Below are 16,980 nucleotides of genomic sequence, written 5' to 3' on the forward strand. Positions count from 1 at the left end.
TTAAAGTTGAGAATCTTGAAATTCATTTATTTCAGTAGAATAAAACAATAAGCAGCATGAAAACATAAAGTGCTACATAAAAGTCCCATATTACATAAATTTTGAAAAGTTCATTGGCTTAAACAGTTACAGGTGAAACAGATTACGTATTTTTTTTTTCAAGCATGCTGTTTTAATTACCTTGGTATCTCATCATGTGCTATGTTGGTCAAAGAAAATGTCATGAGTTATCTAGATCTGAGGATTAAAGTAAGGAGGAGTCCTCAGCCTTTACTTACCAGAATATACATCAGTTTTAGCTGTATGCTGGAATTAAGGAGTTAAAGTAGGATTTAAAGATAATAGTTTTATGAAGAGGCCTTTCAGTGGGGCTTGGACAAAAAGGGCCCCAAAGACCAATTTTACTCATTAACCTCATGCTGGGGGTCAGATTGACAACTTAAGAGTTTTTAGGTAGCATATGTGAGGAAAAGGGAAGAAGAAAATGGTGCCCCTTTCAGATGGTGCTTCAGGTGCCAAAAAAAATCCCAACACAAACAAGCAGGTGGCTAGCTGACAGGTGAGGGAAGAGATGCAAGTCAGATAGCAAAGGATCTGCACAATGCAAAATCTTCTTGGCTTTTTTTTTTTAACTTAGCAGTGAATGCAGCAGGATTGGCTTAAAGTATAGGTATATCCCATGGAAACGTGCAACAAGATCACGTCGATCCAGAGGCTGGCTCAAGTTTGACTGAGGGGAAATGGAGGGAAGACTGTTCCTAGCACACAATCTCAGCAGAGGTTGAGGTGGTGGGGATTTCTTTCTTCTCCTATGACGCTACCTGGTTTTTCCAGCTGGGTTGGTGACTTCTTGCTAGGAGACCACTGAGCACTGAACCAAGGTTTCTAATATGTTTCAAATCAAGACTTTAGAATGTATTTTCTTACAGCAATAAAGTTATAAAATGGTAACCTATGATTTTCCTCATATAATGAGATCTTCATAAAGTCCTTGAGCTTTTTAGACTTTAACAAATTCAGCTACAGATATAAAAAATAATATGTAAACACTTTTAAAATGAAAATTTATTAAAGTTTAAGACAATTCTGTATTATATAATAGTGTACAATATGTTCTTAGTTTAGATGTAGAAATAAAGGAAAGTTGTCTCTCAGATGAAAACAGAAATTGTGTCTGACAGTTAATAGAACGAACGTTCCATAAACAGGAGTAAAAATTAAATTTGCCTTTAAAATGATTTTTCAAATTATTTCTCTTGTCCATAATTTCACTTAGTTAAAACCACGTAAGGACTTTATGAATACCCTCCCCTATACTATTCAAGATATACATATGGGCTAACTTTCGTGGACTGATCTAGAACCTAAATACCATTTCCAACATTGTCTGACTTGTAAAAAAATTAACTTACAAATAACACTTTTGGAGCATAACCTATTTGAAAGCTTGGAACTACCTGTATTTAAAAATTAAGTCTTCATTAACAACACCCTCAAGAGTGCCCTCAGTGCTGCGAACTGAACATGCTGAAGGCAACGTTTTTCTGTGATTCTATGGTCTCACCAGCCATTGTGATGATATTATCTACTTGTGGAGCTAGCTAGAACTAAGTTATATATTGATTTTTCCACTGCAAATTCCTTCCTGGGCTCTGACTAGGTGGACAATTCTAAGTAAAGGTTTTTCTAACTTCTATCACTGTTACTTGGGCCCTGAGGTTTTCTATTAAAATAGTACATGAAATATTTCAATATTATGCATATTCCTGGAATAATTGAAATTTATACTGATTATAAAGCTAGGCATATAATACATCCCAAAAGACATACATTTCAAAGCAGAGCAAACATTCAAATCTTAAGATCCCCCCATTTAACTTCTGGAAGAAAACCAAGCATCTCCTGGCTTGGGCCCTTTCTTCCTTAAACAAAAATCTATGGAAGACTGTTTTATTTCTTTTTAAACTTGTGTGGGTATGGCAGCAGGGGGCAGGGGGCAGTGATGATAACAGCATATCAAAGTGGTTACAAAGTACTCCCTCTTCAAGTAGCATCCAGTGACAAAGATGTGATCTCATTTCCTCATAAATGTTTGACTGAAATAAAATTATTTTCACTGAAGAATGTTTAGGACACAAATAAAGTCACAGAATGAGCAATCCCTATAAACATCTCCTATAAATGACATCTTAAGGAAGCTACTTGAGGAGTTTTCCTTTCCCTTTTCAACTCTTCTATCCCTATACATTCTACATACGTAGAAACAGTGTACTCAATAAGTAGTATTGAGTAACTAGTAATACTCACTGGAACTTAAAACATCATCTTTTATCCAAAAATTTCAAAGAGCTATATAGGAAAGTATTACAAATGTACATAAAAAGAAGGTGAAGCATGAGAAAAAACAAGTTATTTCCCTGCAAAGCAGATCAAATAGTGAGACAAGGAACTTTGACTTCCAGTCCCTTTAAGCAGGACATAACTGCTAGACATAGTATGAATGTCTAGATATATTTATACTAAACTTATAAGGATCAAAAAAGGAATGAAGGGTAAATACAAAATAACTTTTTTGTAAACAATTCTTAGATTATACTCAATGCAGAATGTTTAATGAAGCAGTTGAGTCACAGCTCTTAAGTCACAAAACAATATTATAACTCAAAGTCAAATATGTATTCATTGGCCAGATATATTCGTCGGAATATAAGAGCTGCTAATGCCAAAGTCAGGATGACAATCAGTACAGCTGATCCGCCATGATCAGTGTGGGTGTCTCTTGGCTGGTGGCCTTGGATTCCATCTGGTGAAGTAGAAGACCTTCTCTGACTCTGCTGCTGGGCCCGGCGCTGTCGAGGGCTCATGGAGGTATTCTTAGCTACAGGGTGGGTAGGTTGATGAAAGGATGCTGCCGAGGAATTCTGGACTCCATACTAGGAAATTTTAAGAAACTTTGTTTGAAACTGGCAAATAAGTTTGTAAATATACTTGCTATCTATCCAAGAATACACAGAATCTCAGAGGACAACATATGACTAAGGGCAACACTACCAAGAATGATTGTTACTAATAATATATCCCTTGAGGGGCATCTACATTTAGGTTCAAACAAAAGTCATAACTTAGGACAGCTTTTTGACCTTTTAATAGTTTTATTAATATATTTAGAAAAACATTCCCTTAAAACATTGACTGTAGATGATATTTTAACACATACACTTAATGAAAATATTTATATACATATAATGTTTTAATTTAATTAAAAATGTCAGACGCCTTTTGTCTCTATTTTTTTAATCATTTTTTTTAAGAGATGGGATCTTGTTACATTGCCCAGGCTGCTTGAACTCCTGGGATCAAGCGATCCTCCTGCCTTGGCCTCCCAAAGTGCTGGGATTATAGACGTGAACCAATGTGCCCAGCCTCAGATGCCTTTTGGATGGTATATCACTGACTAAAAATCAAGTGCCTTGATATTATAAAATTCTAAATTTTTTCCTATTTAAAACAATCATACAGCACTTCAGGAGGTTCAGGCAGGAGGACTGCTTGAGCCCAGGCATTTGAGACCAGTCTGGTCAACATAGTGAGACACTATCTCTACAGAAAAATTTTAAAACTTAGCCAGGTGTGGTCATGCCCACCTGTGGTCCTAGTTACTTGGGAGGCTGAGGCAAGAGGATCACTTGAGCTCAGGAGGTTGAGGCTTCAGTGAGCTATGATCACATGCCTGCACTCCAGCCTGAGCAACAGAGTGAGACTCTCTCTTAAAAAAAAAAAAAAAAAATCACATTCTTAGTTGTCCCTAGTGATATATATATATTTATAGATATAAATTTTTCTATAATAAGCTAGAATAACCAGCATGTGTGAGGGAGTTTTGCTTTTTAATATAAAAAGAAATGGCTTATTCAGAACCTCGATCCCTGCCCTGGGAAAAGGAAAAAACCTGACAGACTGCAAAAACAAAACTGCCATCAGTGTTTTTCCCATTTCTACATTTCCCATTGCTTTTTGATGCTAAAATATCTGCATCAAAAAGCAACAGATGGCCTGATATTATCTGCTGTATTTAGAGTTTTGGCAATCTCTTGCCTCTCCTCAAGGTTAACAACAACAACAAAAAAATCATAGCTTATCTGGGATTTGATGTATAACATCTCAATTAATTTATATTACACTTAATGTAAAATAACCACCCTTAGCCAAACCAGGTTTCAGTTACTTTCATAGTGGTCAAATTATATAATCATACTCTAAGAGAGTTTATATGCAAATATAATTAAAAACTTAACTTGCAATTGTAGACAATTTATTGCTTGTTGGTATTTTAACCAAAAATGGTCTCAATTAATGACCTCTGTCTATGAACAAGAATTCTAAGTTTTATGTATTAAATCAAAATGAGAAATACTACTATAATACTATATTTTAAGTAAATTAGAGTAAACACTCTAATTTACTTAAACTTCTTGATTTATTTAGTTGTATTCCTAGCATATTTTAAAAGTACCAATCCTAAGATTCATTCATTCCATCAACAAGTAAACACTGACAATCTACTATATAGAAGGCACTAAGCCAGGCACTGGGGATACAGTGGAGAAGTTGAAAGTTCCTGATCTTCACGGAACTTACATTCTGGGAAGAGAGATAGACAATAAATAATGACAAAGTAAATTACAACTGGAATAAGTATAACTGGAATATGTAACAAGGGAACTTAACACAGATTGAAAATACACAAAAGATTTAAATACATCACAAACATTAGGAGGCTGTCCTAAAAGGTGAAAAAAGATTACCACCTTCCTTTTTGTAATAGAATGCTTCTATTAAAAAAAAAACCAAAAACTATGAAATAAAAAGTAATTAGAAACCTTTTTAAATATTTTGAACTAAAACATATTGACTTTAAAATTAATTCATTATTTTCCCCTGCGATTCATAAAATTACACTGGGATCACATAAAAATGATTTAAACTCATCCCGACACACTTTTTTCTCGGACCTCCATCTTCAGTCCCCCTAGACTACTACCCTGTTCTTCTTCAACCAGCTTTTCTCTGCCCAGCTTATTCTCTGAACAGGAGAGACTCACTCAAGACTATTCAGTCCCACTTTATGTAAGTTATTTGCTGGGTAAAGGGCAAATCTATATTTGCCCAACTTCTATTTCAATTTTCCCTCACCCTTTAAAGTCTTCAATAAACTGGAGAAACAACAACAAAAAAGATGTGACTACTTAACCAAACAAGCTGTTACCAAAAAGACTTAATATATTTAAAAGACAGTTCATCTTTTAAATATGGGAAGGAAAATCATTTTTTTCCCATAATCCTAATTCTTTGGCACCAATCCAGTCATTTTTTAAATCACTCTCTGATCACCTAGGCCAACCAACTTCTTAGACAACAGGCGCAACTAACAACACCCTTAGCATTCATTCTTTTATTCAACAATTATTTACTGGACACTTACTATATACAAGGTAGCACTGTCCAACAGAATTTTGTGATGATAATAATGTTTATGTCTACACTGTCCAATGTGGTACCCATTAGCCACATGTGGCTATGGAGCACTTGAAATGTGGTTAGTGTGACTGAGGAACTGAATTTTAAATTTTACTTGATTTTGATTAATTTAAATTTAAACATAGCTGCATGTGGCTGGTGGCTACTGTGTTGGACAGAGCAACTCTAAAGCAAATTTTTGGCTCTAGGACTTTATTAAGTCAGTACTTTAATGCGGCTGAACAATCCTGCCAAAAATAGTGTCTATTTAGAAAGTGGTTAACATATGGATTTTTTTTTTTTTTTTTTTTTTGAGACGGAGTCTTGCTCTGTCTCCCGGGCTGGAGTGCAGTGGCCGGATCTCAGCTCACTGCAAGCTCCGCCTCCCGGGTTTTACGCCATTCTCCTGCCTCAGCCTCCCGAGTAGCTGGGACTACAGGCGCCCGCCACCTCGCCCGGCTAGTTTTTTTTTGTATTTTTTAGTAGAGACGGGGTTTCACCATGTTAGCCAGGATGGTCTCGATCTCCTGACCTCGTGATCCGCCCGTCTCGGCCTCCCAAAGTGCTGGGATTACAGGCTTGAGCCACCGCGCCCCGCCGGATATTTTGTTTTATTCAGAGTCTAACACTATATTAAAATTAACTTTTCAGACAATCATAGAATTCTGGAGGGACAAGACAACAATTATTTAATCCAGCCCCATTTAACAAAAAAAGAAAACTGAGGCCACAAAGCATGAACAACTTGCTCAACATAATATAATTCATTAGAGGGACTGATGAGTTAGAATCCAGTTGTTAAGAGAACCAAATTTTTCAGATATTTGATCTAGGATCTCTTCTCCTATTGCAAAACAATGATAATGATAGAGACATACATATATATTGAAAGATAAGAGCCATACCGATGTACTGGCCGTAGCACCCTGGAATGTTGTAGGTATATCATCTTGTAAATCAGTTAGTGAAAAAGAGTGGTTTAAGTCTGACTCAGAAATAGTCTTTCCAGATGAATTGACTTCTGCCTATAAACAAGATAGGCCCAAGAGCAATGTTACAACAGGAAACATACACAATCTACAACCTGCTAAATCCCCTCTGTTGGATTTAATTGCTAGTTGAACATCTATTATCAGGCAGTTAAGCACTGAGCACTCCTGTGTCCAACACTGTACTAAGTATCATAGGAAGAAACGTAAACAACACCTGTTCTCAAAAGCTGTTCCTTGGTAAGGGACAAAACTAACACCCATGGTTCACAGTCCACAATGCTAAAAAGCTCTCAAAACTCAAGGTTTTCTTGGTAAATTTTAGGCAAAGCCTGATATGAGCTGATATGAAGCTATGAATAGTCTTTATCCCACATTAGTGTAAACATTAATCCCACATTAATGTAATATTCTCAGATTTGCTGAGGAAATCCTAATGGATTTGATTATGAGGTGCTGCCCCAGATCACATGGCAGGTTAGTTAATATATGGTATAGGAAGATCTTTTCTTAAGTCTGAAAAATTCTCATGTACAAAACACATTTGGTCCTGAGATTTTTCAGAAGCAATTTTAAGTGTAATAGGAATCCTCAGAAGGAAGAAAGCAGACATGTTCTGAGCTACTCCTCCTCCAGGCACTACAATAAAAGAGAAGGGAACTGAACCTGGAAAGACAGACAGTCCATAGAGAAGTGGACAGGGAGGAGGAGAGAGCATGCTGCTTAATGCAGGTTGACATTTCTGTTTGTGAAGCTAATTAAATTCCAGGAGGATTAAATACTTAATACTTTATATATGTATGTATGTATGTATTTATGTTTTTTTGAGACATAAAACATAAATACATACAGTGAGACAGGCTCACTGCAACCTCCGCTTCCTGGGTTCAAGCGATTCTCCTGCCTTAGCCTCCCAAGTAGCTGGGATTACAGTCGTACACCACCACACCCAGCTAATTTTTTGTATTTTTAGTAGAGACGGGGTTTCACTGTGTTAGCCTGAATGGTCTCAATCTCCTCACCCCGTGATCTGCCTGCCTCGGCCTCCCAAAGTGCTGGGATTACAGGCGTGAGCCATTGCACCCAGCCAATATTTTCAATAATTAAATATTTAATACTCAAAGTATTAAAATACTATATAATCTTATGGTTGGGTAAAACATACACAGAAAAAAGGGATATATGGGAGGGATGCCAAATTAACAGTAGCTATTTCTTGAGGGTGGGATTATGAACGTCATTTTCTTTTTCTTTTTCTTTTTTTGAGACGGAGTTTCACTCTTGTTGCCCAGGCTGGAGTGCAATGGCGCGATCTCGGCTCACTGCAACCTCCGCCTTCCAAGTTCAAGCAATTCTCCTGCCTCAGCCTCCCAAGTAGCGGGGATTACAGGCATGCACCATGACATCCAGCTAATTTTGTATTTTTAGTAGAGATGGGGTTTCTCCATGTTGAGGCTGGTCTCGAACTCCTGACCTCAGGTGATCCGCCCACCTAGGCCTCCCAAAGTGCTAGGATTACAGGGGTGAGCCACCATGCCCAGCCATCATTTTCTTCTTATTATCTATATTTTCTGTATTAATAGGTAGAATTTATTAAGCACCGGGGACAGTTCTGAATGCAACCCATGTATTACATATATTATTAATTCAATCCTCACAACAATCCTATGATATAGGTACCATTATTATTTATAGATTAAAAAAAGGCACAAAGTGAGTGGTTAATTAATATGTCTGACATCATACTACTACTAAGCAACAGAGCTGGGATTTGAACCCTGGCATTGTATACCAGAGTTCAAGTTTTACTCACTCACTATGCTATAAAGCTTTCATGAATGTAGTTAGGAATTCTGTAATAAGAAAAAAATTCCATGCCAGTATTACAACATTTCATGTACCCTATACATATATACACCTACTATGTAACCACAGAAATTAAAAAAAAAAAAAATGAAAAAAGAAAAACATTTGCAAATGTTATATTGTAATAGAACTGCATTGCTTTCCTTTCTATGCAGAATCCAGCAGTAAACAAAAGGGCTACAAGATTAGAATTTATTTAAGAATTTATAGTACCTTAAAACTGATTTGCCTAGCCAGTTCTTTGGCTTCTTGGTCAGCTTGGCTCAAATCGCTTCCAGATTTTAAAGGCAACAGGACATCCTTCATGGCAGAGCCACATCCTTCACAACAGAAATCTTGCGATCTGGTAGAAAACAATTTTTTAAATCAAAATAAATCAAATAGTTAAATGTTTAATTCCCTCTTACTGAGACACTCAAATGCTGAATCATTAAACTTAAAAGAAAGGAACATTGGAAAATTCCACATCACATTTATCCACATGCTATGAATTAGACAATTAATGTAATAATTTTAGTCCTGGGCAAGTAAATCTTAGGCTGTATTTTAAAAAATCCAGGGCTCAGATCCTATTTTTTCCAATAAACTATCTAAAGAAAAATAAGTTTTATATCTATACAATGAGAAAATTCTCTATTATACAGTCCTTGAGATCACATAGAACAAAAACTATTTTAAGGCTGTGAAAAAAGTCCTTTAACAAGATCAAATTATCTGTTAGCAGAAATATATATAAAGCAGTAAAGAAACCAATTAAACATAGAATTTACAGATATTTCTAGAAAAAAAAAACCCTCGGCCGGGCGCGGTGGCTCAAGCTGTAATCCCAGCACTTTGGGAGGCGGAGACGGGCGGATCACGAGGTCAGGAGATCGAGACCATCCTGGCTAACACGGTGAAACCTCGTCTCTACTAAAAATACAAAAAAACTAGCCAGGCGAGGTGGCAGGCGCCTGTAGTCCCAGCTACTGGGGAGGCTGAGGCAGGAGAATGGCGTAAAACCCGGGAGGCGGAGCTTGCAGTGAGCTGAGATCGGGCCACTGCACTCCAGCCCGGGCGACAGAGTGAGACTCCGCCTCAAAAAAAAAAAAAAAAAAAGAAAAAAAAAACCCTCACAAGTAGAGTATAACTTGAAAGACTTGGGAGAACTTGCAGAAAATCCAAAGACTTAATTTATTACTGATTATATATTAAGTAGAGACTCAGGATATATCTGTTAACTAGACTATTTTCTAAAATATATTTGTCTTTCCATTTTTCCCTTTGTATTCCAGATATAGTCAAAACTTCCTTGAAGTTTATAAGAGTCATATGAGGATATGAATTACTGAAAGTAAATATGCATCATATATAAAAATATATATTGTTATATTGTTGAACTTCTTTTTAAAAAATTGTTTTTCATAGTACTTCTATTAATTCAAAAACCTTAGGTCTTAAAGAACATGCTATTTAAAATTATGAAATATCATATAAACAAAATATATGTTAAAGTAGCAATAATTTAGTTTTTCTGTTTGTTTGTTTGTTTGAGACAGGGTCTCCTCGTTCTATCACCCAGGCTGAAGTGCAATGGCACAATCATGGCTTGCTGCAGCCTCAACCTCCCAGACTCCAATGATCCTCCCACCTCAGCCTCTTCAGCCTCCCAAGTAGCTAGGGCCACAGGTGTGTGCCACCACGCCCAGCTAATTTTTTGTGTGCGTGTACAGACAGTGTCTCCCTATGTTGTACAGACTGATCTGGAACTCCTAGGCTCAAGTGATCCTCCTGCCTTGGCTTCCCAAAGTGCTGGGATTACAAGCATGAGCCACTGTGCCCAGCCTAATTTAGTATTTATTGATGAGTATTTCTTGTTTGACCAGAAGTGGCACTGTTGTCCACACGCCTTTGAGAATTGGTTATATACAAATTATTTGCTTCAAAATGTATTCACTTTTAACTGAGTCAGATGAAACTTAAGGAGAGTGTTTATTTTGAATGTATTAGTTTATCTACAGTGGTAGCACATTACCTTGGTTGAATACAAAATCTCTTTGTTTTTTTTGAGACAAGGTCTCAACTCAGTCCCCCAGGCTTGAGTGCAGTGGCACAATCATGGCTCACTGCAGTCTCAACCTCCCCAGGTCAAGCAATCCTTCCACCTCAGTCTTCCAAGTAGCTGAGACTACAGGCACGTGCCACCATGCCCAGCTAATTTTTGTATTTTTTGTAGAGATGGGGTTTCACCATGTTACCCAGGCTGGTCTCAAACTCCTGAACTCAAGCAATCCACCTGTCTTGGCCTCCCAAAGTGCTGGGATTACAAGTGTCAGCCACCATACCCAGCCCAAAACAATTTTTTAAAAGGTTTCTATTATAGACTGAGCATCTAGAATATATAGTGAGAAGCCTAGAAGAACAAGAACTCCAGTTTTTTTGTTTTTTGTTTTTTTTTTTACCTTGCACATGAAATCAAATGGATAAAAGCATCTAAATTGAATGAAAACAAATACTATGTATTCAAAGTACATAGTGTAATCTATCAAGAGTTGTACAAATAAAGTACATCCCCAGAGTTTGGAAATAAGATTTAAAAAGAAAAGTTGCTTATAAGACCAAGAAGTCTACCAAATCTTCCAGATGCTAAAATGTAACTATTTGATTTAGCAAATATCTGCAGAGGGCCTACTCTGGGGTGTGCGAGGGTAAAATATGCTATAATTTAATTAGCATAATATGTCTGAAGGGTGGTAGGCAGCAGACTCCAGAGCAGAAAAATTATCAACATCAAAAATTAGGTATCAGCGCTACTCAAAGAGGGGCTACTCTGAACGGAAGGACTGATCTTGGTTATATAGACAAAAATGCACCTGCACCTGAAAAAACCAGAGAAGGCGTCACTTCTCTGTTTGTGATTGCCACTGGGCAATCACAACTTGATAAAGAAAATCTCTTTTGCTTTATTCCAGATCACTTATTAAGCACTTGCTATGAGCTAGATGCAAAGATGGATAAAGTGGATTCCCTCCCGGCCCTCAAGGAGTTTGTAATCTTGTGGAAAGCTACAAATAATTGCTCTGGTTGTTTTCCATCTGTAATTCCATATAAGTGGAAACAAATGACTGGTATTGTTTTCCAGGAGAATATATCTCCCACTGTATTAAAAAAAAATAGTGAAATAGTATCAACTACTTTTTAAGACTAGATAGCATTAAATAAATTACTTAGATTCTGGTCACTCCAAGGAAATTATTACAACTGAATTTCTAAAAGAGCAAAACTGAGATAAGATCCTGTAGCTACAGTCACTCAGAAAGTAAGTCACATAGTAAGAGGCAGGCCCTACCTCCTAACAGCCATTACCCTGAATACCATTCAGACCTCAACAAGAATGAAATGCAAAACTTACTTTTTGGCAAGTGCTCTTCTTTCCTCAGGAGTGTAATCTAGAGAACCTATGGCTCCCTCTCCTTTTGTTGGCATAAACCCAATGATGGCTAATAATGCTGTCCTTACTGAAATAAAAAAGTAAATATCAATCTAAATTGCTTTGTAAAAGCAACTGGGTTTATTCTGGAAAAAGAAAAAAAAGAGAGTATTATACTTCATAACTATGAATTGACTGAAGTTATAAGAGATTTATATTCACTATAAATTAACACTTACTACTCCACGAAGGCTGCCAAGTTTCAGGATGATGTCCTGAGATGCTCAAACAGATTTTCTTGCCCACTTCAAATCGTCCATTAGCCTGAGGAATAAACAATACATTTAGAAAATTAAATACATGTGTTTAATGTTTATACTTTCTAAGTAAAAATATACTATTTATATATAATAATTTTATATAGATATATAGAGATTATCTTAAAAAGTTTTTTTAAAAAATGTAACCTCTAATGGGGCACAGATTTTTTTGTCCTTATAGACTCCAAAAATACTTGTTGGATGCTGAATAATAAAAGCTGTTTTTAGAAGGTGTTTTACAGCACCTTTTGAAACTGAGTTGCACAACTGAAATCTAAATAATTAACACATAAAGTTTTACTGGCCAGCGAAGTGGCTCACGCTTGTAATCCCAGCACTCTGGGAGGCTGAGGCGGGAGGATCACTTCAGGCCAGGAGTTCAAGACCAGCTTGAGCAACCTAGTGAGACACTGTCTACAAAAAAAGAAAAAAAAAAAGAAAGAAAATTAGCCAGGAGGGGTGGCGTGTGCCTCTAGTCCTACCTACTTGGGAGGCTAAGACAGGAAGACTGCTTGAGCCCAGGAGTTCAAGGCCACAGTGAACCATGACTGCATTGCTGCATGCCAGCCTGGGTGACAGTGTGAGACCCTGTCCCCAAGAAAAGAAAAGAAAAAAAAAAAAAGAAGAAGAGAGGAGTATCAGCTAATACTTGTTAAGCAGCTTCTATATGTTAGGTACTTTATGGTGTGATTACAATTACCAAACACAAAATTCCTTTTGACTGATGAGAAAACTGAATTTTAAAGACATTATGTAACCCACCCATAGTGTAATGGAAAGAGCACCAGTCAGAATCTAGGCCTACTGGCTCTTAAACAAATGCTCTCTCTGTTATACAAAATAGAGGTAAAAGCAGCATTAATTTGGTATTTATTGATGAATACCTGTTGTTTCACCATTTGCTACTCCATGTGGGTCAGATGTTTAACTTAGATAGAACAGGATGAAGACTGAGAAGAAGCAGTGAGATTTCTCAAACTGATCTCTGAGATTGGTGTAGTTTCATGTTTCAACAGGGCACTATGTGTGGAAGGTGGACTCCAGCAGGCTACACTAGAGAAAGGATGCCTTGGAGGTTACCAAAGAGAAAAACAGGCACAGCTTAAAGTGGTAACAGATACAGGGAAAGGTTTTTGTGTTTGTTTTTGCTTCTTTCAAGGTTAGGGGATAATTAAACATAGTTAAAATTAAAGGAAATGAGAGAAGAAAAGCTTAACAATTAAAGAGGAATTAGATCAATAGTTTTCCTTGGCCGGGTATGATGGTGACTCCTGTCATCCTAGCACTTTGGGAGGCTGAGACGGGAGGATTGCCTGAGGCCAGTAGTTCAAGACCAATGAGACCATGTCTCTACCAAAAAACTTTTTAATTAGCTGGGCACAGTGGCATGTGCCTACAGTCCCAGCTACTCAGGAGCCTGAGGTGGGAGGATTGCTTGAGCCCAGGAGTTTGAGGCTACAGCGAGCTATGATTGGGCCACTGCGCTCCAGCCTGGGCAACAGAGCAAGACCGTGTCTCTAAAAAAAAAAGAAGTTTTCCTTCACATGAAGAAAAGACATGTAAAGTTGGAGAGAAAGGGAGAAATTCTGAGATATAAATAGTAATAATAATGCTAACACTTATTGAATACTCTGTGTCAGACTCTATTCTAAGAGCTATACAATAAGATATTGATACTTTTCATCCCACATAAACTCAGTGAGGTAAGTATCATTATTCTCTTTGCAAAGATGAGAAAACTGAGGAAGAGAGCGTAAGAAAGGTGGGAAGTTGAGAGAGACAATGTGATTACAAGGTACAATAACATTAGCTAACCTTTAGTGAGTACTTATGAAGTGCCAGATGTATATGCCCAGCGCTTTGCATATATTAATTCATCGAATCCTAACAACCATGATGTGACATTTATGCATTCAGTTGTATCATTTTTACTTTTCAGATGCATCAGCTTCCTAGGAATTATTTTGGAGGAAAAAAATTGTAGTCCCAGGGCCTGGACCCCAAAAGCAAAATTATACTGTTCTATTATTTCTTAATGAAAATAATTTGCTTACTATATTTTGGAGCTACCAAGAAGAGTTAAGTCACGAGCATTCTAAAAATCCAAAATTCTTACCGTTAGGAGAATAATGCTTGGTGGTTTCATGGGATACTCTGGTGGCAGTACTATCCGCCCATGATAAACTCCTCCATCAAAATCGGAGTCTGGAGGCCCTCTTACCGTGAAGTGCCATTCAAAAAGGTTATCCTGAACAAAAACAATAATCCACAAGGAATTAATAATATTAAAAAGTTTGATCATTTTATCTGAATATCAGAAATATTACCAGGCAAGAAAAATTAAATGCTTTGTATTATTGCTAGTATAGTTTCTAATGTATGAGATGTCTTGAGAATATAAGTGATAAATTATAAGTGAAAGCTATTTAATCTAGCTTTCATGTTCCATTGAGCTAAAATCTTTTATAATAAACACATTAGCAGGGCGCGGTGGCTCAAGCCTGTAATCCCAACACTTTGGGAGGCCGAGACGGGCGGATCACGAGGTCAGGAGATCGAGACCATCCTGGCTAACACGGTGAAACCCCGTCTCTACAAAAAAATACAAAAAACTATCCGGGCGAGGTGGCGGGCGCCTGTGGTCCCAGCTACTCAGGAGGCTGAGGCAGGAGAATGGCGTAAACTCGGGAGGCGGAGCTTGCAGTGAGCTGAGATCTGGCCACTGCACTCCAGCCTGGGTGACAGAGCGAGACTCTGTCTCAAAAATAAATAAATAAATAAACAAACAAACAAACACATTAAAAATTTCTGAGTGTTACATATTCACAACTTAAAAGTTTAAATTAGAAATTAATCCTTAAAAGAATAGCGAATTACAATAATTATAAAATCAAAAAATTACTATGTTTGGGTTATTTTAACAAATCTTTAAAAATTATCCCTTGTAGATACCTAAGAGCTTATTTATAAAATGGTAATATTAATATATTTAATGTCATCTTACAGTTAACATATACTTTTCAGTTTACAAAATACTTACACTTAAGTTATATTTTTATTCCCACTGTTACCATTAAAACCTGCCTGAGTATATTTAAATGCCCTCCTTTTACAATGAGAAGACTGAGAGAGATAGAGATGCTTGTACAAAAAGCCTTGAATAGCTACGGAGACCCATCAAGAGGCTTCCAAACTGTAAAGTATCTGGGGTTCTTTCCACCTTCCCTCCCTCAGACTCAAGATCTAACCTCGGCTGGGTGCAGTGGCTCACACCTGTGATCCCAGCACTCTGGGAAGCCAAGGTGGACAGATCACGAGGTCAGGAGTTCCAGACCAGCCTGACCAACATGGTGAAACCCCGTCTCTACTAAAAACACAAAAATTACCCGGGCATGGTGGCACACGCCTGTAATCCCAGCTACTCAGGAGGCTGAGGCAGGAGAATTGCTTGAACCCGGGAGGCAGAGGTTGCAGTGGACCGAGGTCACGTCACTGCACTCCAGTCTGGGCAACAGAGCAAGACTCCATATCAAAAAAAAAAAAGATCTAACCTCAACTTAGCATCTGAGACCCATCTTATAAAGACCACAAAATCTGTTTCTTCTAAAGTGATTTGGAATGGCTAATGAAATATTCAGGAAATACAGTGAATAAAATGTCAGACTACATCACACACATCTGTAATGACTCAAAGCAATGAAAAGCAATTTTAAAGAATTTGTTTTAAATATTAAAATCCATATGAAGAACATGAAGATAGAAACTAACCTCTAAAGGTTGCGCATGGTAATGATCTGTTGGATCTTTCAATTCTGCCGCTTCTTTCATTAAACGTTTAACAGCTAAAATAAAATTCATAAAATAGAGATATTTAAAATATACTTTTCTGAATGATTAACACAGACTTACAAGCCTAATGAAAAATGTGTAGAGAACTAGTGCAAATGAGCATATGGCAAAGGTTTAATTATAAGATGATGGGAATAAATAGAGGGGGAGAGGAAGGAAATAGTTGCTAGGCATTAACACTTTAAAGAGTTATATATTAAATATATAGTGAAGACACTATTTTTATTTAATAAGTACTTATACATACTTCCTATAAGGTGGTATTTATTGAAGTGCTTTTCCAGACATTAATAACTCATTTAACCCTTAATACAACCTTACTAGATAGGTATTATTTTTATCCCCATTTTCCAGATGAAGAAGCCGAGACATGGAGAGATTATATAACTTGTTCAAGGTCACACAGTAATGACGGAGATGGGATTCCAACACAGGCAGTTTGGCTCTACCCTGTTAAAATATCTTTATTAACAAAAAATGTATCATCTGGATCTCATGCTCAGTGAACAGGAAACACCCCTATATCCCCCACCTCTTCGTACTTGCCATCCACTATCTTGCATTAAATTAATGGACTCTCCCCTGAATTCACTGACTCTCCATAGCCCTGATGAAATTCCTTCTTGAAGTGATTCTTCAGCTTCACTAAAACCTCCAGTCCACTGACCCCACAACTTTCTTCACCCCTCCTATACTTATATTCATTTTCCTCTTTATCCACACCCTTGGCTCTTAGGAGTCCCTCTGTCATGCTCCCTTAATAAAATCCAACCGTGCCTGACCCAACCCAACTATCTTATTTGGTGTCCACACCCAAACAGCTGAGCATCACTGAAAGGAGGAAAAAAAGTCAGAGAGTCTGGTGCAGTAATGCCATTACGAGTCATTACCAACAACCTCTACTGGGATACAATGCCACCTACTGTCCCCACATTTCTCTAGTAAGCCTTCAGCCTACTCTTTCCACCTAGCACTCCAAGATTATTTTCCACCTTAGTCTAATTTCTCCTTTGTTTCAGTTAATGGCAGC

The 16,980-nt window shown here is 37.3% G+C and overlaps 1 protein-coding gene across 2 annotated transcripts in view; it reads right to left on the bottom strand.

Annotated features, from left to right (window-relative positions):
- Positions 1-16,980, bottom strand: part of UBE2J1 (ubiquitin conjugating enzyme E2 J1) — a 24,414-nt gene continuing 7,434 nt past the window's right edge. Inside the window, exons 2-8 of one of the 2 annotated variants that reach the window (XM_033234595.1) lie at positions 15,870-15,943; positions 14,218-14,349; positions 12,021-12,105; positions 11,764-11,869; positions 8,586-8,715; positions 6,423-6,542; positions 1-2,933 (exon numbers count right to left, since the gene is read on the bottom strand). In XM_033234595.1, the coding sequence (XP_033090486.1) occupies positions 2,655-2,933; positions 6,423-6,542; positions 8,586-8,715; positions 11,764-11,869; positions 12,021-12,105; positions 14,218-14,349; positions 15,870-15,943 (926 nt within the window). In that variant the 3' untranslated portion in view covers positions 1-2,654. The remainder of the gene's footprint in view (positions 2,934-6,422; positions 6,543-8,585; positions 8,716-11,763; positions 11,870-12,020; positions 12,106-14,217; positions 14,350-15,869; positions 15,944-16,980) is intronic. The other variant, XM_033234596.1, reaches the window with a different exon arrangement.

This window comes from Trachypithecus francoisi, unplaced genomic scaffold (assembly GCF_009764315.1).
Source record: "Trachypithecus francoisi isolate TF-2019V2 unplaced genomic scaffold, Tfra_2.0 Lachesis_group15, whole genome shotgun sequence".
Classification (NCBI taxonomy): domain Eukaryota; kingdom Metazoa; phylum Chordata; class Mammalia; order Primates; family Cercopithecidae; genus Trachypithecus; species Trachypithecus francoisi.